General features: G+C 41.6%; 1 protein-coding gene across 1 annotated transcript in view; it reads right to left on the bottom strand.

Moving 5' to 3' along the window:
• Positions 1 to 6,554: 6,554 nt before the first annotated feature.
• The window catches only part of SEC24D (SEC24 homolog D, COPII coat complex component), a 162,513-nt gene continuing 145,001 nt past the window's right edge, over positions 6,555 to 24,066 (bottom strand). Inside the window, exons 17-23 of the mRNA XM_063458256.1 lie at positions 14,567 to 14,712; positions 14,067 to 14,205; positions 12,255 to 12,373; positions 10,800 to 10,979; positions 9,656 to 9,847; positions 7,993 to 8,082; positions 6,555 to 7,122 (exon numbers count right to left, since the gene is read on the bottom strand). Coding sequence (XP_063314326.1) covers positions 6,982 to 7,122; positions 7,993 to 8,082; positions 9,656 to 9,847; positions 10,800 to 10,979; positions 12,255 to 12,373; positions 14,067 to 14,205; positions 14,567 to 14,712 — 1,007 coding nt within the window. The 3' untranslated portion in view covers positions 6,555 to 6,981. The remainder of the gene's footprint in view (positions 7,123 to 7,992; positions 8,083 to 9,655; positions 9,848 to 10,799; positions 10,980 to 12,254; positions 12,374 to 14,066; positions 14,206 to 14,566; positions 14,713 to 24,066) is intronic.

Raw genomic sequence — 24,066 nt, 5'->3', positions numbered from 1 at the left:
TCTAGTGAGACCTCCGTGCATTCTCAATTTACATCTTCATAATGTCATTACCATTGGGTTCTGATCGGTTATGTAAAAATAACATTGTAAATTCTTACTATTAAAGCTCCTGGAGGGTTAATTGAGCAAGACTTCGTTTTGTTTACTAATGTAGTTCTTCTTGGAAGACTTTCCTATTGCAGTAATCATTACTCATGGTGCCATCAAAGCCCAGGTCTCTGCCCATCAGGAATATTGCAATCCATTCACTGGTGAATATCAGTCACTTAACATGTAAAGGTAAGTGCCAGATGGATGAAATACATTCAAGATTATTCACTAAATTGAGAATCGCTGGGAAAGTAAAGTGAATTTCACAATTTAGGTTTTTAAAAAAAAATAAAAAATATTCAGAGACATTCTCCAAGTCAATTCTGTGTTAATTCAGGTTACTCTGGCCTTACATTTGAAATTCATTTTGAATTCCCCAAAATTCTCAATTTAGTGATTAATCCTGTATATCTTTCAGTTAGACTAAACAATATTTTTTATAAAGACACAGGGGCTCATATTATGCTTAACTCTTTATTTTGTTACCTCAGCAGCAAATAACAAGAAAAAATATACGGTATTTGAACTTTAAATAATAATAAAATAAATGTGGCATAGAAATAGTTAACATAGCTTCATAACAGCCAATCAGAACATCCCACAATACATCTTATCAATATAAAGGTGCATGTAACCCTAAACTCCACTTCTTCTTTTTTTTCCAACTGCTCCCTCTGCTAAATATACCCATTTTATCGAAGACTTGCATAGGGGTTTTGGTTGTGTCCATCTCTCCTTTTTGTTTTTCCTACCAGTTTGATGCCTTTTCTGCATTCTCGATATTCTTGTTTTGAACACACAACTGTGTGGATTGATTGCTGAGTTGCTTGGGCAGCAACAATGACTATAATACTCATCAGCCCCAATACATACAATAAAAATCTATGTAAAAAGTAACTTGCACATTCAAATAATTGGATGATTTTAATTGCACTCCAATGGCCATTGAAGAGTAAGCTCACCTGCCACATCGGTTACGAAGGAGGCTTCTGATGTGTCTGACACTCTCAACTCCAGACTCTAATATTTCTTCCACTCACTACAAGGTGGCCCAACCTAAGACAAAATTGGGCACATTCGTCAGCACATTAACGGCCCTTGATAAGTGGGTGGAGCAGCCAGGACAAGGGGCAGTGTTTCTGGCCACTCTAGAGGTTCCATCAGTGGACCTAGAGGCTCTGGTCACTCTTGGACCAAACCGTCCACATCCACCTTCTTAACCCAGAGAGGCAGCCCTTGGCAGGCTCATGGGACCAGGGGAACTTCTCAAAGTAGGTAAACCTTTAGTAAGTCTTTATTTATCCTTCTTCCCATGCAAAAGTTGGGGGGCAGACTAATGCAGGTTGTCACTGACCACAGTCACATGGTTCTTTTGACTAGGCTGGAGTGTTAAATAAAGTTACCAGCATCCCCTATTCAATCAGGTATGCTACACTCGCAATGTCTTTCTTCAAACGCGATGAACTTCTAGTGACTCAGGAAATTTGACCTTATTCATACCCATTACACTCCAGTCTGTTTTTTCATCAACATTTTCCTTTTATTTTTTCTAAACTTTTGTGTCACACAGCTATGTTACAATGCTGCCGCCCACCCCATGTGTTCCTTATTAAGGGCTAATAAGCATGTAGGGGGTCTAGAAAAATATTACTCTGTTTCATTAGAGATTTACTTGTCTGAAGCTCAAGGAAGCAAGGTGAATTGTTAGTGTAGGACCCACCTAAGAGGTTTGCCTTGAAGTGGCAGGTGGGCTTAAATTTAATGGCCATTGGAATTACTATAATAGCCTCCATTTATTTAAATGCGCAAAGGGATTTGGGCTAGCGTGCAGGTTTTTTTTGGTTGTTTGTATGTATGTATAGGGGCCGATGTGTGCTATGGTTGTTGCTACTGCACAGGAGCAGTGGGAGTTTGAGCGCAGGACTTATTTTTGTGTATTTATCCTCATCTTGTATGTGGCAATGCCATGGCAGTATGGCCGTCTTTCTTCCTTGCTACTGATTTTGTGTTTTTCTGTTTATTATGTTAGTTTTTGTTTTCTTTATTTCTAGGTTGTATTTTATGTTGTGTTATTGTTTGGGTTACATGAACCTTTATGTTGATGAGATGTGTTGTGGGATGTTATTATTGGCTATGTTAACCATTTGTATGCCATATTTGTTATATTTAAGGTTCAAATATATGTTCTCTCTCTTTATTGCTGAGGAAATAAAAGAAAGAGCTAATCACTAATATTCGTCTCTGTGTCATAATAAAATCATGCTTACATCAAAATAATAGTAAAAACTTGTAATTTATGTACCCTGTAAAGATCAAAAGGCCATTAAGTCTATTAATTTGTTAGAGCAATAGTCCTATCTCCCACAAATCACCCAGCATACTGAGTGCAGTACAGGCATTTAGACAACATTCAAACATACACATAAAGCAAGGTATGTTATTGTATGATGGAAGGTCTCAAAATTTTACATCATAGGTTCTGCTTTTATGTCCTGCTAGATTTAGCGCCTCCTTTGGCTTCTGTTTCCAAAATTAAAGAAAAATACCAGTTGCAATTACAATGGTATTAACATACACATTATTTAACATAATGCAAACCATCACAAAAATGTTGTACGTGGGGCACAGGGCCTGAGTGCCGTGCCAGGTCAACATGTCCTGAATGAGCTCTGGACTTTTATCTGTTTGTTTTTTAATAAAAAACAAACTGAAATGCATTTTACGAAGACACATAAATGTCTTCACAATGGCTCTATATAAGCGACAGTTACTTACCTTGTGTAGACACCCTCCCGGAAAGTCGACCAATTAATCTGCAGCCTGGTGTGCCTTGAAGCGAGGAGAGGCTGCAGATCTCCGATCTGGACCACCCAGAGAGAGCTGCCTGAATCACTGGCTGGTATCCCCCCTCCCACCCCCCCAGACTTGTGGAGGATATCCCGGTCTGCACCTAAGAGGCATCCTTGCTTAGATATGGTCCAATTGCATTGCGGTTTGCTTAGGCCGATGGCACAGCAACCTACCCAAGATGGTGGACACCATGTGCGCATCAGAGCCTAGCTAATAAGAATCACACATGTCGCAACTAAACAGAATTTTCACCGACTTCTGGGCAAAACTGAACTGCCGACTGTGAGTGTAACAGAATGAGGGAAGGTGAGAATGATAGGGGGGGGCGATTGTGACATGGTTGGAAGAGGGAGTGTGACAGGGCATGGGGAAGGAAGTGTGACAGGATTGGAGGAAGTTAATGTGACAGGCTGCATGTGGCATAGTTGGGGGGTGTATTACAGGGTTGGGGTGAATGTGCCATGTTTGGAGGAGGCAGTGTAACAGAATGAGGGGAGGTGAGTGTGACAAGATTAAGGAGGTTATTGTGGCAGGATTAGATTACTGTGGAAGGGTGAGTGTGGCAGGGTTGGAGGGAGAGTCTGGCACAGTTTGGAGGACTGGGTTGGAGGGGCTTATGTTAGTGTGGCAGAGTGAAGGGGGTGAGTGGGACAGACTGATAGAGGATAAGTGTGACAGGGTTGGGGACTGTGTGCGACAGTGCTAGAGAAAAGTCTGACAGGATTTAGGGGGGTTAATGTGATAGGCTAATTGTGGTAAAGCAAGGGTAAGTGAGTTTGGTATGGTTGGAGGGGGTGAGAGTGACAGGATTAGGAGGGTTTAATGTGAGTGTGGCTGGGTGAAGGTGGAGACAGTGTGTGGGGGCTGAAAGTGTTTGGGAATGGTGATTGTGTATGGGGTGACAATGTATGTGTGTGGGGGTGACAAGGTGTGGGGGGGGGCTGTGACATGGTGTGTGTGTGTGGAGGGGTGACAGGGTGTGTGGGAGGGTGGTCATCCCACAGCCAGTAAGGTGGGTTGTGACAGGGTGGCAGGGCTGTGAGTGGGTGGAGGGGGGAGGGAGGGGCTGTGACAATATGTATGGGTGGCTGTGAGAGGGTAAGGGGGCTGGAAGCGCTGTGACATGGTGTGGGGGCTTGAGGGGCTGTGACAGGATAGGAGTGGAGTGGCTTTGACTGTGTAGGGATGGAGGGGCAGTGAGAGTGTAGGGGGATGGAGGGGCTGTGATAGTGGGTAGGGGGTATGGAGGGCAGTAACATGGGGAAGGGGGATGGAGAGGGAATTAACAGGGGATGGAGGGACGGAGGAACAGTAACAGGGGGTGGGGGGTGGAGGGGCAGTAATAGGGGGTAGGAGACATGGGGGGCAGTAACAGGGACACGGTCTGATCCCCAAAACCTCTCTCTAAAGTGTAAAATAATACATTACAATCTAAATTGATGTAAATATATACATACATACATACAAGATTTTCTTGGCTTTCATGTTATCATTTACTTGAAACAGACAAAGTATAGCGAACATGTAAGCCATGTTTTGTTAAACAGTGAATTTATTCAGTTACAAAATAATAGCATTTACTTGAAACAGTCAAAGTATAACTATTATTTTATAACTGAATATAACTCACTGTTTAACTAAAACACTAAACACAGGAAACAAGGCAAGCTGAAAAAAAAATTAAAACATTGTTTTGTTTTTTACGAGGTATTTGAAATTTATTTTGGAATGCAATCTGTAAAATATTTTTTTCCCAAAGGGAAACCTTAACAGGACACAGACATTTACAAAATATTTTAGTTATAATGCACTGTACAGCAACAAACAACTGCACTGACCCTTCTCTGTTTCTTTCCACCAGAACTAAACATGGTCCTACCATTCAAAGCTTGAAGTCTAAAAACATGATCCAAGTAGAATAATAAAAAGGGAATTTGTCATTTCACAGACTGGAATAAAATATGGCAATACACATGTAATCAACGTGTACAAGTTGATAAGCTGGTTACCCCTCTACAATTTTATTTGCGGTTTGTATCCTTCGTGTGATTTTATTGATCTCTTAAATGAGATGAGAATAGACCTTTGAGAGCAACAAAGACAAAGGTCTACACCACAATTAACAGTGGCCTGGGTGACATGGTGATCGTAGAGAAACACAGTCTTTATAATATAGATACTTTAATTCCACTGGAAGCTTGATCACTGAATACAGCTAATTGCTGCAAAGGTGAACACTACTCAAAATATTGCACAGGGCAAACATTAAATAACAGACTAATTATACAAAAAAAGACCGTGATAATCTAAGGAATTTAAAGTGTACTATAAAGCTTACCTAGCATGATTTCTTTGTTAATGCATATAACCCTTTCTTTGTCCCTGGTGTTTTGCTAAACTCTGGCATTGAAATGTACATATATTTGCTATTCTATATAAGAAACTGAGGTTATCTGCACACTAAATTTTCACTTATCCAGCAATTAAGAAAATCAAAACAAATTATTTCTGACTGTTTTGTGTGGGATCGCGCTGTGTTTTAAACTGTAAATGAGATGAAAGGAAGGGGATGAATGGAAGTCCTAATATCAGAATGCTTGCCTTAAATACATACTATGAGTACAAACAACAGCTGTGATCAAAGTAACACAAGGTATAATCCCACAAGCTAAAACAATATAATTTAAATAAGGTATTTGTGGGCAGCAATCCTATCTGTTTTGCAGATGTTAAAAGAAAATTACCAATCAAGCTTATCAATCACTTCAAAACTTTATAAGTTAAAATCTAGATATACTTTCTGGTTGTATGAAATGTTTTGAAAGCAATTGACTCTTATAGCACAGAAAATGAATCAAGAGACAGTATATACGGTATAAATCCATAACACGTGCAGCTGAATGAGCCACTGAGCACCCAAACTTCTTAAAAACATGTTTCTTTGGGAACAATACTTTCATTTTACAATGCATTGAAATGGTTAAATAAAGAAATATCTGTGTATATTTTGTGAACACATACACTGCATGAAAATCCCTTGTTTGGTAAACTAAAAACTCATATAACCCTTAACATGGCAGACTGTACGTATATAGCCGAAATAGGCTTTAAATCAGGCTTCCCCAAACTCCGGCCCTCCAGATGTTGCTGAACTACAACTCCCATGGTGTTATGAATGAAATAGATAGGCTAAGAATCATGGGAGTTGTAGTTCAGCAACATCTGGAGGGCCAGGGGAAGCCTGCTCTAAGTGATGTCATACTACACAGGTCTCATGGCTAATTATCTCAAAGCAAAGAAAACCATACACATTCTATCTGCTTCCTTACTGGAGTATATATATCTGTGAAAAGATTAGGGTTATGTAAAAAGAACAAACCTGGTGCAGAATTCTAAAAGTGAAGCAATCATCACTGAATCAATAGAATAGTCATGATGATCGATTAACTTGTAAATTATCCCTGAATCACTCTTTAACCCCTTAAGGACCAAACTTCTGGAATAAAAGGGAATCATGACATGTCACACATGTCTTGTGTCCTTAAGGGGTTAAATGTAGCCCGAGACTGAGCGACACTTTGATATGTACTTAATAAGGACGTAATTAAATCAGATTTCATAGAATAGGTTTAAAAATTGTTTTGTATGTTTTATAACAAAGCAGTTTCAGTATGGTTACATAAAAATATTGCAGAATATTTTAATAGTGGCACAGACATTACTGAGATTTGTACATAGATATATTAGTGTAATGTGCTTTAGTCATCTATTTTGTGTGCAAGGAACATCCACCTTCATACAAAACGCAATCATCATTTAAATTAGTCAGATACTATAGAAAATCTTGACGTCTAAAGCAAGCAATTAAAAAAAAAAAAATTGGGGATACACATAATAGAGAATGTCATTTCAGCTGGTTATCTATAGAAATGATGACAGAACGGTAAAGTCTAAGCAGCAAGGCTGTACAGATGTGATGAGATATTGCTGTAAAGTTAGTTTACGTATAAAGACATGTCCATGGAAAGCTTTGCGTATCAGTTAGGTGAGAAGCTGACGGATCTCTTTGTGGACACAACAAAGGAAATCCATGTATGACGCTCCTCCTAGGAGACCTTTGTCTTCTACGAGAAGCTGCCTAAAGGGCATTTCGGCCTTATCCTTCTGCTTCACTATGACGAGCTGCAAAAAAAGTGTATAGTAGCCAGTTAATCTCAAGCACAATCACATTTTAAAAAAAAGTCATGACTTCAAGTTAAGTGCTTTAAAAGTGTTCATTATAATGATCTAACAATAACACATTTCTAATTCTCCCTGAATTTCATTGACTGATGTGCTAAAAGTAAAAACATGGCACGAGTTTTATTATTCTACGTAGAAAATAAAGTAGTTTATATCATCGTATAAACTATAAAGCATTGTTTTAACGATTTGTGTGGATGATAAGCAGTGAATGTGTGACACTGAATATCAAACAGTTTCTTAAATAAGGCAGATAACAACAAAAAAACTCCATCTAGAATAGGTATACAAAAGATTACGGTGTCCCATCTTGCAAGACTATGTACAGGGTAATACTAAGAATATTCCTGGATCATTTTTATGGAGATCTAACATTAGTCTAGGGTTCTCCAAACTCTTGCCCTTCAGATGTTGCTGAACTACAACCCCCAAGACTCTTTGAATGAAATAGATAGCCAGAGAATCTTGAGGGCCAGAGTTTTGTGGTCCCTGCATTAGACTCATATGAGTAGGGGGATTCATTGGGTTGTGTCTGTAGTAACATCAAAGTCAACCTGACACTTAAAAGCCTCCATGTCAAAAGTGTACATTGCTCAGTGTTTTTAACTGAACCTTGAACTGTAGTGAATTGCCTAATCATAAAATTCAGGCTAAACTAGCTGATCTGGAACAATTAGCTAAAAACACAGCTTGACTGTTTTAGCCTTAATTACAAGTTAGCCATTCAGATTTCAATTCACTACAATGCTGAGTTTTTACTATTCACTATTACCATTTTGCATGACTGCATGCACAGACCACATTGCTTACCTTCATGGAGTGTGAACAATTCCTCTGGATGCTCTCAATAATTGACTTCAATTTCTTCGAATGAAGGCTGTCAACTGGAGGGAGTAATGTCTGCAATAAAACACATTATGAATTATAACCTTTTATTAGCATTTAAGGTATATATTTTAAACATCTGAAGATAATTACAGTTCACCTATATACAGAACGGGATATATTCTTCTGACACCTTTTAAATATCCTACATCTTAGCACTGGTAATAGGTGAATTTAGTTTATGGGTTATTTAAATGTGCTATTGAGACTAATTAGCACTTCAAAATGAGCCATTCCAGCACCTAAAGAGAACGAGGACAGATATTGGATGAACTGACTAGTTGGAGAGCTTTGACATTGTCTTGTTGAGAATCTCTGAATATTGCATTCCAGGCCATTCGATTGCCAATGGTCACGTGTTTTACTTTTATACATCCGAGTATGGCTAAAACAGCCCAGAACACAAATTATTACAGTGGTCCACATGGTGTAGGAGCCCACGGAATAGTGTAGAATGTAGACATTCCATCTGTAAATGATCATTTGAGTAAGAAATAAAAGAAACATCTCGTAATTGTGTAGCAGGACGAAGAAATAGCCATGAGCACTCAATAATGAAAATCTTCACATAAGTTTAACACAAATAAGTATAAACAACGCATCCTGTACAAATGACTTGTATTTGCTGAAATGGCGCTACATATCACCTTCACCTGAGATAAGTTAAAAGGGTTAGAAAGACAATCTTTATTTAACTGTAAATACTTTTAAAATGTTTTAATGAAAGAGCGAGTATTGATGTCATCATTCGCGTCTTCCTACATTTAACGGATTTGATTTCTAGGCTCTTTCTAGCCTTCATTTTTCACAGTGATCAAAATTCTCATTACGTTATTATTCTATTGTGGCACCATTACTTCCAGGGCTATTTACAAAAGTGATAATTCAAAGTGAATTTCAGATTGAAGGTCAAAATAGTCAAACTGGAAAAATTCTCTATGCCACCGAAGCTTCCAGTTTGGCTACTTTTGCCTAAAATTTAAAATTCCCTTTGAATTCCCTTTAAATTCTAACTTTAGTGTTAGTCTTAATTGATTCATTTAAAACATACACCTTTCTCCATTTTATTTTTAAAATGGTATTTATGTGTTTGTTCAAACACATTTATCAGCTTACGTAAAAGTTATATTTTAATGAAATAGGTTAAAAGGACTTCTTTCACAATTAGGAATAATGCAAATGTTTTTTGTTTATTTTTATCTACTGTAAACTGTGCTCTAGGAGAACAAATAGACTATTGACTTAAAGAATAAGTCTGGCTCGCATGTTCTCAGTAATTCCTTTCACTGAAATATAACACATAGAATTTTCTGTTGGATATCACACGCAACCTCTAGCATCTACGTGACAATATCTGATCAAAGTAATTCAATAAACAGTGAACTGTTGGTATTTGTACTGGCTACTTGGCCTAAAATATTTAATTCCCTTTGAATTCCCAGCATTTCACATTTTAGTGAATTGCTCTGTATGACTTTAGTTGAATTGCTACGTACTTTGTGTATAGAGGCACATTAGAATGAAATCCATTCTTGATCAAAAAATTACATTTCTGACGAACTACAGTGTATTTAAAGTGAAAACTTACTGCTTCGGGTGTGATGTGTGCAAACGAAGGTACATTGAAAATTCCTTGGATGAATTCTGGAGGAGCACTGACTCCCAGCCAAAGGAACATATATATACCATTAGCTAATAGAAATATCCCTCCTTCTGATAAACGCTCCTCTGAGCAGCGTACTGCGCTTGGAACTGTATCACTCTTGGTATCCATTGTGTGCTAAGAGAAAATGAAAACACTTCTTTTAAAATCAAAAAACACCCTACACAAGAAGTATAAAAGCATATTTGCCAGGTCCTTAAATTAAGAATGCTATTACAATAAAGGAAGGAAGATTTTCTATTTCAAGGACAATGCAGGCACAATCGCCTTTGTTTTAATGTGTCACTATCCTGTACTTTAGTTATACATTTATACATTTAATGCCAACCAAACCAACAAGAATGTTAACATTAAAAATGATGGCTTGTAAATATTATTAGGCAATTGAATCTCACATATCTCAATTTTATATGCCTTTCAACAACGGAGAAATTAATAGAAAACCATATAAAGTTATATCAACATACTGACTGTTCTCTTAAAGTGGCATTGTCACCGTCTAGGGACTTTGAGCCAACATCACTGCTGTACTCTTGTGCACGTGTGAAAGTACAGCATTGAGGTCTATAGAGAAGAACGAGATATCCTCCATAGAAAAAAACAATTCCTTCCAGCTATCACTGGTGATGGCTGGGGGAGGATTGACACTTCTAGACAGCATACTTCCTCCCAGTGTCTAGAAGTGTCAGGCATAGGATACATACATAAACAAAGTAATCCCAACTTTCTCTCAGTATATCTCTTGACTGGGTTGGAATTTCAGTAATATTTCAACACAGTCATTATGAGTATTTCTTAAAGCTTCTATCTTTATGAAATATACATTTTTCAGGGGGAGGGTTACAGTTCTGCTTTAGCTCTGTTATCTTTAGTACATCAGCTGATGTGTATCTTGGAAAACATAGGCCAAAATTTGTAAACGAGTTCCAAAGGTCATCACTACTATAAACTGGATGAGCTTCATGGGATATGTATTCCAGCAATGTTAGAGTGACAACAGTTAGTAAATGTTTGTACTGTATGCTTTGTATATCAAACGTTCTTTAGGCAGCCTGCTGTTTTCACTTACAATTGGCAGTAGCTGTGGATAGAAAAACAGCTGAGAACTGGCCACATCCATGGACATAACCAGCTGCCTTTGAAATGCTCGTTCGTCCGTGGTCACCTCGGGGCTACCAATTAGCACTTCATTCTTCAGCAGGCAGTTCATGTATACAGGCAACACTTTCATGGAGTCGGGTAGGATGAGCTGGAAAGGGACATGGATTCTAGTGTTATTACAAAAATGATGTCATGGAAGTGATAAATGTTTCCATACCACACTCTGAAGTTTTGAAAATTAAAACAAATGGAAAAACTGAGGCAAAAATAGTTTGTTACTATGGCCGAATTGGAGAATTTTCCAGATTAGCTTTTGTTTGGTCTCAGTTTTTCAATTTGGATTTAATGTGTGAACATTTGGAGTTTTGTAACTAACTCTGTTTATGTTACTTAGTAGTTGATATTGAACTTGCTAATATTTAGGCTAGAATAGCCAGTGGCAGAATACTACTCTGTTGGACATACAACAGCAACAGAAAGCAACAGAAAGCAAATAATATTGTGACATACATTTTGCAAATTTGAATTTCATCTAAATACAACTCACCAATGTGTTTCAGTTTTTCATTTGAGTAAATTTAAAAGGACACTCCATACCTCTAAATCACTTTAGCTTGCTGAAATTCTTTATGTGTGAAGAGTAGGTTCTCTTTTTTCAAATTTTTCAAAAAGTGCAGATTTTACTAGAAATTGGCACTTTTATAAATCATTTTTGTAACACCCCACTGACTGTCAATCAGACAACCAGTCCTGTTACTTCTGGGTTTTGTTTGCTCAGTGGAGCTAAACACAAACACAGGACACCTGCCCTGCAAAGGCTACTGATTGAGCTGCATTAAAATGTCTGGGCTGGGCTAGAAGGGAAAGGCTTGAAAACGCATCAGACAAGAGAAATGCAGTTTTTGCAAGCTGGTTTTAGATATCCTCCCAATGAACAAAATGTATAATTAATTGCCTGCATGTTTTAATTTCGGGAGTATCTACAAAATAGTGATATTTCTTATTTGTGTATTTGGGCAGTGGAGTGTCCCTTTAATATTGTACTCTATTGTGATATGTAATACACAACATTGTTTGGCTTTTTAAAGGACTTCTTGTGCACAAAAACTTCAGAGATCACGATTCCACAATAATCCCAGAGTTCCCAGCTTGATATAGCTCAATAAGGGAAATAAAATTTTATAAATGATACAGATTATGGTAAGTCCAACTGAAATAATGAATACAAATAATGAAATTAAGAAAGAAAGTTAAAGAAGTGTGATCAAAAATGGAAAAAGACCAAATGAATCTAACTTTTACCAAGTATGGTACTCATGGGTAAGCTATTTTTGGAATAATGCTGGTTAATAAAAATGGAAGATAGCCATACACAGTAGTAAATGTGAAAAGTATTTGTAGAGCATGAATGAATGGAACACACCTGACTGACAGCTGAAGGGGTAGCGCAGTTCTTTCTGTAGCAGGCTAGCATGTGAGCAGTCTGACTGACAAGCACATCACGCACTGTCTTCAAAGGATGATGGAGGATTGCCTTGTAAGCTAAAAAGAAATTGAATGTTGTGTAAAATAACACACTATAGCTGCTAATCAAAACAATATTGATGAACAAAGTAATTTATATGCAAGATCTACATTTATACCCAATAAGAAAGGGCATTCTGTATCAATATACATAGTAAGTGTGCACCTTGTAAGTAATTATAATGACTTTATTATCGACAGGAGTTGAGACATGATAACTCCTCTCTAAATACTTTTAAATAACCTACATATTCCATACCTCCCCTCTTTAGGTTGTCACAGATCTACACGGTATTATTCTGTACTACAGAGAGATTGATTTTACAAGTTTAATAATGTCAACGTATTTTACCCCCTTAACAATGTTAGGATGTGCCATAATGTCCTAGAAAGCCTGGGCTTTAATACTGCTAGAACTTTTTGGCATGTCCTGTAAGCAGGGTCAAATCCTCATAAGGTAGACTCAAGCATTAATCAATACCTGGGACTCCCCTCAGTCAGCTCAACTAGGGCCATATTCTGTGGTCCCAGACTGACAGATAAGCTGTTTACAGTGCTCAAGTGTAAATAAAACCCTTTATGGGGATTCAAATTCCAGCAGCTACAACTAGATGTTAGCAGTGTGAGATTCATACTAACACCAGAAAGACCCATGTATCAACCGATACCTGGGGCTTGCTCTGTTACCCAGGGCAATATTTAGCGTTTGCGTTAAGCCATGGTGATTCTCAAGCTGCAATTCAGATTCTAGAAATATGAAGCATTAAACGATCCAGACTAATACATGCATTTATTTAGAATTATTTTCTTTAGTTGCACTTTATAAGCAAATAATATTGTGAAACAAAAGTGTTTTTTGTTCACACTTAATGTTGTGGATAAGATATTAAAAGAAAGTTCTTTCTGTCCTTAAAAAAATATATAGTTTGTATGGGGGGCAGTTAAAGAGAAGCCTTTCAATTATGACGGGAAACACGCATAGCACAAATTCTAGGTTTTGATTTGGTTCAGAGGTTTTACAATTGCTTCCATCATTAAAGGGAGACTATAGTCACCTGAACAACTTTAGCTTAATGATGCAGTTTTGGTGTATAGAACATGCCCCTGCAGCCTCACTGCTCAATCCTCTGCCATTTAGGAGATAAATGCCTTTGTTTATGAACCCTAGTCACGCCTCCCTGCATGTGATTTGCACAGCCTTCCATAAACACTTCCTGTAAAGAGCGCCCTATTTAGGCTTTCTTTATTGCAAGTTCTGTTTAATTAAGATTTTCTTATCCCCTGCTATGTTAATAGCTTGCTAGACCCTGCAAGAGCCTCCTGTATGTGATTACAATTCAATTTAGAGATTGAGATACAATTATTTAAGGTAAATTACATCTGTTTGAAAGTGAAACCAGTTTTTTTTCAATGCAGGCTCTGTCAATCATAGCCAGGGGAGGTGTGGCTAGGGCTGCATAAACATAAACAAAGTGATTTAACTCCTAAATGACAGTGAATTGAGCAGTGAAATTGCAGGGGAATGATCTATACACTAAAACTGCTTTATTTAGCTAAAGTAATTTAGGTGACTATAGTGTTCCTTTAAGGATTGATCAATTTAAATTAATGTTGATACAGAGATTGTGTAATCCATAAACATGTATTCACTCGGTGGTGATTATTTAATTTGCTCACAGTAAAGAACAATTATAATGCTTTTCATTGTTACCTGATTTTGCAAAGAAATTTATGAGGGCATCTGTCTCACAGCTCTTGTAGAGATCGGCCAGTTGAGAGCTGCAGTTCAGGCTGATATTATGGATAAGCAGGCGTCTTTGGCCACTTGTGGTTGTGTATAATAGAGCACACTAGAATGACACAAACATGATAATTAAAACAGACGAAATCCACAGATGTTATTGTGCATGTAAAACAATACAACGGAACAGACTTAGGAGTTGTACGGTTGCACACTCCATACAAGAACTTATATAGATCATGGACATTATATTCTTCCGCTATGATATTACAGAGTGGGCATATAGCTGCAGCAATTTTACCAATAACAGTGGCTGCTGTTGATAACATGATAATATCATTAGTAATACTTTTAAATCAGTTTTAACAATTTTAACAGTAATTTGAAAAGCCACCTTTTTGTGAATAATCCCTATTATGTATGTGTCAGACCATCTTTCAGTATGTGTTTTTACAAAACCAGCATAATACCTGAATTAATGCTCCTGTGTCCTCGCTGAGTTTGTCATCATGTTTAAACTCCACTGTCACTGCTTTGTCACAGTCCACCGCTGCCATTTCTATATCTGTTGTGTTATTCATGAAAACTGCACCAAAGAATTCTGTTGCTCTAAACCCTGAGTACAAGAAAATGCAGAGATTAATGCTCTGGTAAAAACAATTAAATTTATGTTCTGTACTAAGCAGTAGAATCCATACAAGAAAAAAATGAAATAACTGTTGGAACAATCAGAAAGATAACACGGAGTAGTTTGTAACAATTAGCTAAACAGACACAAATAGTGACTGTACTACCCTATTAATATACAAACTAAATCAAAATGTGAGCGTATCTTTTAAAGATATAAAAAAAGGTCGGGGGGCGGGGCCGCACCGCCGAGCCGAACGGTCGCACACCAGAACAGCTCCTGCAGTTTCTACTGGTTTTGGCCCTAAAAACGCCCAAGACCGGCACTTACTTGACGACTGGCAGCTGTGACCGAGCTGAAGACACCCTGGTTCTGAGGAGAGGCTTGCTGCACAGTTTTAGTCCCTCGGAGGGGTGCTCACCGTCACCCAAGATGGAGAGCGCCTGGGCGGTGAGCGGGACGGACGGCCGCTGCCCTGCTATCCGGCCTACCAGCTGTCGACCAGAGACACGAAGTTAGGCGGGTGTGGCCCCGTTTCCCCCCCCCCTCTGGGCCGGTGGGGGTGATCCCGGTCCCCACCCCGTGGCCCCCTGTGAATGCGATACCACCAGCACTCCATTCCGCAGAAGGGTTAAACTAGAGCACGGAGGCCGCACACAAGATGGCGGAGACCACGTGCAGAGCCACTTATACTAGAGGGAAGCTCCCCCACTCACTTGACTCCGCACCAACGATATGCCAGCGCGAACTAAACATGAACTGGCAGCTACCTGCTACGACCACACAAAAAGCACAAAGCCCGGTCCTAGGACGAGCCAAAACTGGCAGAGCAGCCAAAGACACAGCATGCCAACTTAAGAGCAGGGATCTGCTAACACACAACACGGCACTAACATGCTTCAACCTACAATCCTTGGCAAGGAACACTGTACCAACGTGCTGGCCTCCTCTGCCGTACTTCCCAAACCCAAACGTAAGGGGCAAAAAAAAGAAACCGGAGCGGACTGCCTGCGTCGGCGGAGATAACACATCGGATCACCCCAACTACTAAGCTCCGCATCCTGCATACGACGGAAAAGACACAAGTCCACTACAGGAGGTCTACCACTTAGACACTTACCTGGCAAGAAATCACTACAGAGAATTTCAAGCTGTCATCCTTCCTTGATCCCTCACTGAGAAGGGTCACATGGTACACGGACACTGACTGTCATCTTGCGGGCATGGGGGGTGGCGGGGGGGTAGAAAAGCTTGCAAAACACTCTCATCATCTTATTATTAAGCTACCTAATAACCAAACTAAGTAACATGATGGTCCCCTCGGGAACAAGCATTTACCTTAACACCCTTAGACAAACGTCTGCTACACTCTTATGTAACATAACCGGTAGATAAGCCTGATTGTTCTTTCATATACACGTTAAGATTAGCATCATACTGTTGTCAACTCTTATATAATATAAAAAATGTGCACAGTCTATCCATGCCATATGATTGTCTATCTATGCTTATGAAAACTCTGGCATTTGCTGTTGTGGCATTGCTAGTATAGAATGTATCTTGTCTAATAAATGCACAACAAAATAAAGAATTTAAAACAATTGTTAAAAAAAAAAAAAAAAAAAAAAAGATATAAAAAAAGGTCAATAGACAGAAAAACCTCACTGTGATCCAGAGCTACAAATGAGAATTAAAATAAAATCCAGCAAATGCAATAACAAAAATAATAATAATCAGAAATATTCATTAAATTGATGTTAAGCAAACACAGTAATAAAAATAATTAGAACTACAATGCAACATAGTTAAAACGTAGCAAGATACTGCAAACAGCTGCTACCTACCTAATATTAGAGGTGCAGTAAAAGTCCCATTAAAGGGACACTTCACTTCCCAAATACAAAGTAAATAAAAATCACTTTTTAATAGATATACTCCAAATGAAAACTTGCATGCATTTAATTATGCATTTTTTCACTGAAATTATATCTAAAAACAGCTTGCAAAAACTGCAGATCTCTTGTCTGCTGTCTTTACAGGTCCTCCTCTTCTAACCCGGCCTAGATATATATATTTTTTTAAATTCTTTATTTTTGAAACAGACGTAATACAATACAGATAATAGTCACATGCATTCTGACACAGGGGTGTAGAATGTCTGGTTACGTAGAACAATAAACACAAGTGCGCTGTATATGACAGTGTGACATGCGTTTATACCATTGTGTTTGTTGTAGGGTGTCACCTGTTTGTAGACTATCCTCTGGAGGATCCCTATGTAGGCTTGGTTGGGCTGTTGGTTTTAAGAAATAAGAAAACTGAAGCCCTGTTGGGCTGAAACTTAAACAAAAACTTAAAGCATCAAGCATGCCACTCGTTTCCCTCCAGCTGCAACCGTAGCTTGTATTAGGACTGGTACGTCCGGTTCTACCTGTTCCTCGCCAGCGACCCGCCGCCTAGTCACCCTAAGCCGTTTCAGTCGCCCAAGTCAACCCATGGTAACCACATCTTTTCAAAGGATTGCATAGTGTTATGTACCATTGCTGTCAGTTTGTCCATAATAACATTTTCTTTAATTCGGTTCGTCACCTCTGCCATTGCTGGCACTGTGGTCCCCAACCATTTCTTAGCTATAGCCCATCTGGCTGCCAGTGTAACTTTATTCATTAGTTCTGGCCCAGATATTTTGTGGCTGTCCAATCACAGACTTCCCAATGTAGCTTGTTAAAAGTCTCTCCAAGGCAGGTGCTCTGGGCAATTTCTGCCTTTTGAAATTTGGTGCAACTAAGCTAATCAAACCAGGAAGTAACAGGACCTACTTTCTGCTTGAAAAGTCAGTGGGTGTAACCAGGTTAATTTATAAAAGTGTCAATTTCTATTGAAATCTGCACTATTTCCAAAATGAAATAAAGAGGACACACTCTTCACACATAAAGTTTTTCGGCAAGCTAAAGTGCTTTAGAGGTCTGAAGTGTCCCTTTAAGATATAAAATGCTGGTTATACACAATTACATTATACCACTTGATCCGAACGATAAAGCAGATGTCCAGAGTGCACTTTATTTAACACAATTAAAACCAGTTACATTATTAAAAAATCACACGCACCCACCAGGAGACACAGCTCACAAGAAAAAAAGGCTTCTCTCTCTTATACCCAAACCAGTGTATCGGTGCTTTCAAGTGCCGACGTCTCTGGAATGCTTATCCACCATGAATCAGTGGCCAGCCCACAAAACCAAAGAGAAGGGGGTCCACCACTTTAAATACTTGCCAAGTGTCACAATATTCCAGCTAAAACTCATTAAACGTAGTAATTGTTTAAAATGGTGGACACGTGTCTGCTCGTTTATGTTGGTTGCGTAAATCCTTATTGCGATGGATGAGCTTCCCAATATGCCTGCACTTAACTTGAGGGGACCAATTAACGGGTTTGGTTATAAGAGAGATGATCTTTCTTTGGGAGGAGCGGTGTCCCCTGCTTGGCAAGTGTTACTTTTAAATCCTGGAAGTGTTTTTAATTGTGTTAAATAAATTGATTTACATACAGAGAGCACTCTGGACGCCTGATTTATCTTTCAGATCAAGTGGAATAATTGAATTGTTTAAACCCAGAATTTTATATATTAATGGGACTTTGAATTTTTTTTATTTTGCCTTTAGTATTTGGAAATTTGAGAGATTAAACACAACAGATGCTGCGGAGTGAGTTGCTGATAGGGTAAGTAGGTTTGCATTTCTAGTTCTTAAGTTCCATGATTATTTTTATAACTGTGTTTTGCTAAACATCAATCTAAATATTATTTGTGATGATTATATATTTTTTTATATTTGCTGGATATTAATTTATGGCATGTATTCATTAAACACCAAATTGTTGTGTATTGAAAAATTAGTCTTAAACTTTAAGGAAAAATATCTTAAGTGAAGTGGGGGGGCGTGGCCTGGGCTCGGAACGAGATGGCAGCATAGAGAGAGAGCCCCGACCCGCCGGCATAAAACACAGCCTTTAATCCGATCCCATCAGCATACATGGGACGCCACCGACGAACCGACACCCCCCAGACCCCGAGGGGCTCCCAATCCGGGCACACTCACGGCCCGATGGATGGATTTCTCCAAAGTTCTGCCGACATGTGCGAGGAGGCAAGCGGATCCAAGATGGCGCCGACGGAGCCGTCCTCCAGGGAACCTCGTGGCACTACATTGGAGCAGATCGGGGAGGAGATCAGGTCTATGGCTGCTGCTATGGTCACAAAAGCTGACCTCCTAGTGCACACCACGTCCATCCAAGATGCACTGCGGGCAGAGATAGCAGGTGTCCGGGCAGAGGTAAATGCACACACAGGCCAAATACAAAACCTAGAGCACTCCCAAGAAACACAAGCCACAAGGCTGCAGGCGACCGATATGGCCCTAGCACGCCAAGGGGAGCTACTACTACACATGAGGAGGACAATGGAGGACCTAGACAATAGAGGGAGGAGATGTAACATCAGGGTCCGCGGGGTCCCTGAACCTGACGGTGAGGAAAACCCTGAAAATACCCTAAATGGCCTCTTCCATATGATCCTGGGAGAGGGCGCTCCGCTCACATTCAGATACGAACGAGTACACAGAGCGTTACGCCCCAAGTCAGCGGACGGCATCCCAAGGGACATTATATGTTGCCTCAGCTCCTTCCGGGACAAAGACGCCATCATGCAGGCGGCCAGATCCCGACATACCTGGGACTATGGGGGCGCGACAGTTTCCCTCTTTAATGACCTCTCGCCCATCACTCTAGAGGCCAGGAGGGCACTGAAGCCTATAACAGCAGCCCTGCAGGAACGCAACATCCAATATAAGTGGGACTACCCCTTTGCCTTACTTTACCCCTTTGCCGTCACCGGAATGGCTGGGCCTCAGTCCGTTGGCCCGAAGAGATCCCGAGATTCCTGGAAGAAATGGACTTACCACATATCCCGACTCCTGACTGGGTCCTGGGCCCGCTAGGAGGGAGACCTCAACAACACAGAGCACATAGGAGGCGAGATAGAGAACCACCGCAAGGCCCAGCACAGCGCAGGCGCAACAACCCGGAGGCGCCGGAGTAAGGGGTATACCCACTACCCCCCTGGATGCGTCCCCCTGACTCTCACTCCTGCCTGGGGACCCTCCACGCTCCCTGACCTTCACGGCACATACATAGACCACTTGCACCTCCCTATTATTGAACCTGGGGACTTATCCGACCTGGCAACGCAGAGGTACAACTTTGGTTATTTCTTCTACTGTGATCCTGGACCTGAGCATCCATTTACCAAACGTTAAGTATATATAGAATTTGGGAGGGGGGATAACGGGGGGCACCTACTCTACGACACAAGCAAAGTCCTACGGGTAAATTTGTTAGCAGCGACACAGCGAGACACTTGAATTGGTTTATTTGGGGACATACTTACCCTGGGCATGTATCCGCCCGCACGCTGCAGCCCCTTTGCTTGGGACACATACGCTTTTTACTGATTGCAGACCTGGACTCCCCACTCCGCACCATCACCTATTCAGATGCTCAACGTGGACATACGGTACGGGGCAATGCCCCTATGTACAGGACACTGGCTATACTCGGTCCCGTTTGCACACTTATCTGGTACTCCAACTGTATGGCCACAGGGCCCACATGACACTCAGGGACCAGATTACACCCGTAGCTTTACACAATGCCCCTCCGTATGTTTCAACAGGCACTCCCTGGATAGAACTCACTACCCCACCACACGCTACTCTCGCTCTACCACATAGAAACAGGGGGGGGGGATGGTACACATCATACCTCACACTGGCTAGTGGACAACCAACCCACCACACACAGGGATGGGTGGATCACGCTCTACCATTTCCACTGACATAGGTAGGAATGCATGTCCTGGATAACTGTGTAGGGGAATAGGGCCGAGACGTAGAGGAGACACACCCCAAGCCATGTTTCAGGGACACATGTTACCTCCCAGTAGCCTGGAGAGGGTTAGTTAGGAATTATGTTGATGTCGTTATATGTGTTATCGCTACATCTATGTGTATACCATTGCACTAATCACATTATCCCCTGCATATATGTATAATATGTGTGATGCAAATGCTTAACCACTGTTTCATTTTCCTTGGCTGCTGTGGGGGCTATCCCCGAGATGGGGGTGACGGGGGACAGGACCCCATCTGGAGCAAGTCGGATGGGCTCTGACCACTGTTTCTTAGGTTATCTTGTTACCCTATTTATATGTATTTATGTTTCCATGCTTGGCATTCCATGTATAGATTAAGGCACCAGGCTGTGGAGCCGGTGGAGAGGAGTTACCTGACACTACACAGACACCACACTATTACTTCTGGTCCACTACGGATCGAGGTAGGGCCACTGACCCCCAATACGGGCCGCGCATAGGTCTGGACGAAGGAGCTCCCCGAAGGCTCACCCCCTGGTCTGGTTACCTGGGTGATCCCGGGCATCTCTTGTTGTCGCACGGCTACTCCCTCCTCTTCTCGGAGGAGGACTGAGGTAAACACCTCTCTTACCCCACCTCTCGGGGTCACCTCTACTTGGGGATTCACTTAACTCCCCACTTTTTTAATCTATTCACTTTCTACTTTCTACACTCTGTACCCTAACTTTGGCATTCCTGTGACACCCTCTCCTTGGCTCTAGGAGCGCACCCCTCACGCTGGGAGGTACGTCATACTTACTATTTTATCCACCCTGACCTCACTAAACACCGACAACGTATATTGGCCCACATCCCTACACACCTACCGACTCGACGCAACATTATTCACGGAGTGGGTCCCCTATATAACCGGGACTTACACACCGTTTGACCTACTGCCTCCTTAATTACACAATAGACTGACCACCGGGGACCAGCTAGATAGTGTACGGAGACCTCTGGATAACTGGTATGGGAACTAATGCCGAAGCCTCCGCGTGCCCTGGCCCGAAAGACGACAGGACGAGAGCGTACCTCAGTGCTCCGCTTCGTGTTATGACCCTCAACTGTCGAGGCCTTAACATACCTGAACGTCGCACTCACCTGCTTCGTGAATTGAGGAAAAAGCGGATCTCCATAGCAATGCTCCAGGAAACTCACTTCCTCGAAGGATCTGCACCTAAACTCCGAAATCGGCAATACCCCGACAACTTCTTCAACAACCACCCCACGACCCGTAGAGCAGGAGTTGCTATTATCCTTGCAGCCGACCTGGACTTTCAAGAACTGGACAAAGTAACCGACAAACTGGGGAGGTTTCTCTTCCTAAAAGGCACGATAGCGGACAGAATCTATACCCTGGCCTCTATATATGTGCCCAATAAGAATCAGGCGCGTTTTATGCAAAGAACAATGAGCAAACTGAGCGAATTCTCGGAAGGTACGCTGGTTGTGGGGGGTGATCTTAACACTCCACTCGACCCTCAGATGGACACGTCGACGGGACATAGTTCCTTACCTATATCTAGCATTCGTGCGATACGTAAGTCGATGAGTGATTTGGGACTGGTGGACTGTTGGAGGGCACTTAACCCAGATGTCAAGGACTACACCCACTACTCTGCGCTCCACAGTCGCTATGCGCGGATCGATTACATCCTGCTTCAACAGGAAGGCTTGCCACGACTGAGGACAACCGAGATCGGCCCCGCCACATGGTCAGACCACGGCCCGGTTACGGTGGAGCTGGACTCCCCGCTGTTCAAACCGGCACAGTGGACCTGGCGTCTGAATGAAACCTTACTCCAGGACCCTGCGGTGGAAACTGAGATCAAGCGAGCTCTTGACCTTTACTTCCATGAAAACGACGTGACGGATACTTCTCCAATAACACTTTGGGAGGCACATAAGAGTACCATACGTGGCATCCTTATAAAAATCGCCTCCCGTCGACGCAAGGCAACCATGTAGGAAATGACGGACGTATATAAAACCATCTCGAGGCTAGAACTTCAACACAAACAAACTCCACTAGCCTCGGTTCGGCAGGACCTGATGGAAGCCCGACGTCGCCTGAAGGAACTCCTTACGAAACGATACCACCGCTCACTACAACATTCCAAAAATTTCTTTTATATCCACGCCAACAAAGGCGGCAAATACCTCGCCCGCATCCTGAAAGGAGACACCCCCCGCACACGGATACATAAAATTCGTTTACAATCGGGAAAAATGTCCCAATTCCCTGAGGACATAGCCAACGAATTCCGACGTTACTATTGCGCCCTCTACAACATCTCGGGCCCTGAAAACACACCATCGGGACGCCAGCCCACCACGCTCATTCAGGACTACTTACGCTACAACGTAGACAGACGAGTGTCTACAGAAGCGGTGAATATGCTGGACGAACCGATTAGCACCGAAGAAATGGCCACAGCCTTGAAGACTACCAAAACAGGCAAAGCACCGGGCCCCGACGGATTTTCTGTAGGGTATTACAAGCTCTTCTCCTCAATCCTCCTGCCTCGGCTGACTACTGCTGTTAACACCGTCACGGATGGGAGATGCTTTGGAGCGGAGTCTCTGGCTGCTACTATCACGGTCCTCCTCAAACCGGGGAAAGACCCAGAGCACTGTGGCAGCTATCGACCCATATCCCTGCTGAACGTGGATACAAAATTACTTACAAAGGTCCTGGCCACTAGACTGCAACGGGTACTACCGAGCCTGATCCATGCAGACCAGACGGGGTTTATACCAGGGAGGGAGGCACGGGATAGTACGCTACGCCTATTCTCCGTCCAACACAGGGCACGGGAGACACGGTATAAAATTCTGCTTCTTTCCACGGACGCCGAAAAGGCTTTAGACCGTGTTAATTGGTCGTACATGATGGATACCCTACGGGTCATGGGATTGGGACACAACATGATGACGTGGATCACAGCCATATACGATAAACCGCATGCTGCCGTCCGAGTGAACGGGGCTCTAACTTCCAGCTTCGAAATTCGGAACGGAACTAGACAGGGATGCCCCCTATCGCCGCTTCTATTTGCAATGACCCTGGAACCACTACTGCACGCGATCCGCCACAACCCGGACATCTCGGGATATACCTGGATGGGGACAGAACATAAAGTGGCCGCATATGCGGATGACCTTCTCTTTTTTGTCTCTCGTCCACGAGTCACGTTGCCCTGCTTACTCCTAGAATTCGAAAAATTCGGGAAGATCTCGGGTTTCAAACTTAACCTCTCCAAATGTGAAGTGCTTAATCTGACTTTTCGACCGGAAGAATACGAGGAACTGGGAACTATCTTCCCATTTCGTTGGTGCACGGAGAGGATGAAATATCTTGGCATATGGATCA

The sequence above is a fragment of the Pelobates fuscus genome, chromosome 6 (genome assembly GCF_036172605.1).
Source record: "Pelobates fuscus isolate aPelFus1 chromosome 6, aPelFus1.pri, whole genome shotgun sequence".
Taxonomy (NCBI): domain Eukaryota; kingdom Metazoa; phylum Chordata; class Amphibia; order Anura; family Pelobatidae; genus Pelobates; species Pelobates fuscus.
This window is presented reverse-complemented; position numbering and strand designations above follow the sequence as displayed.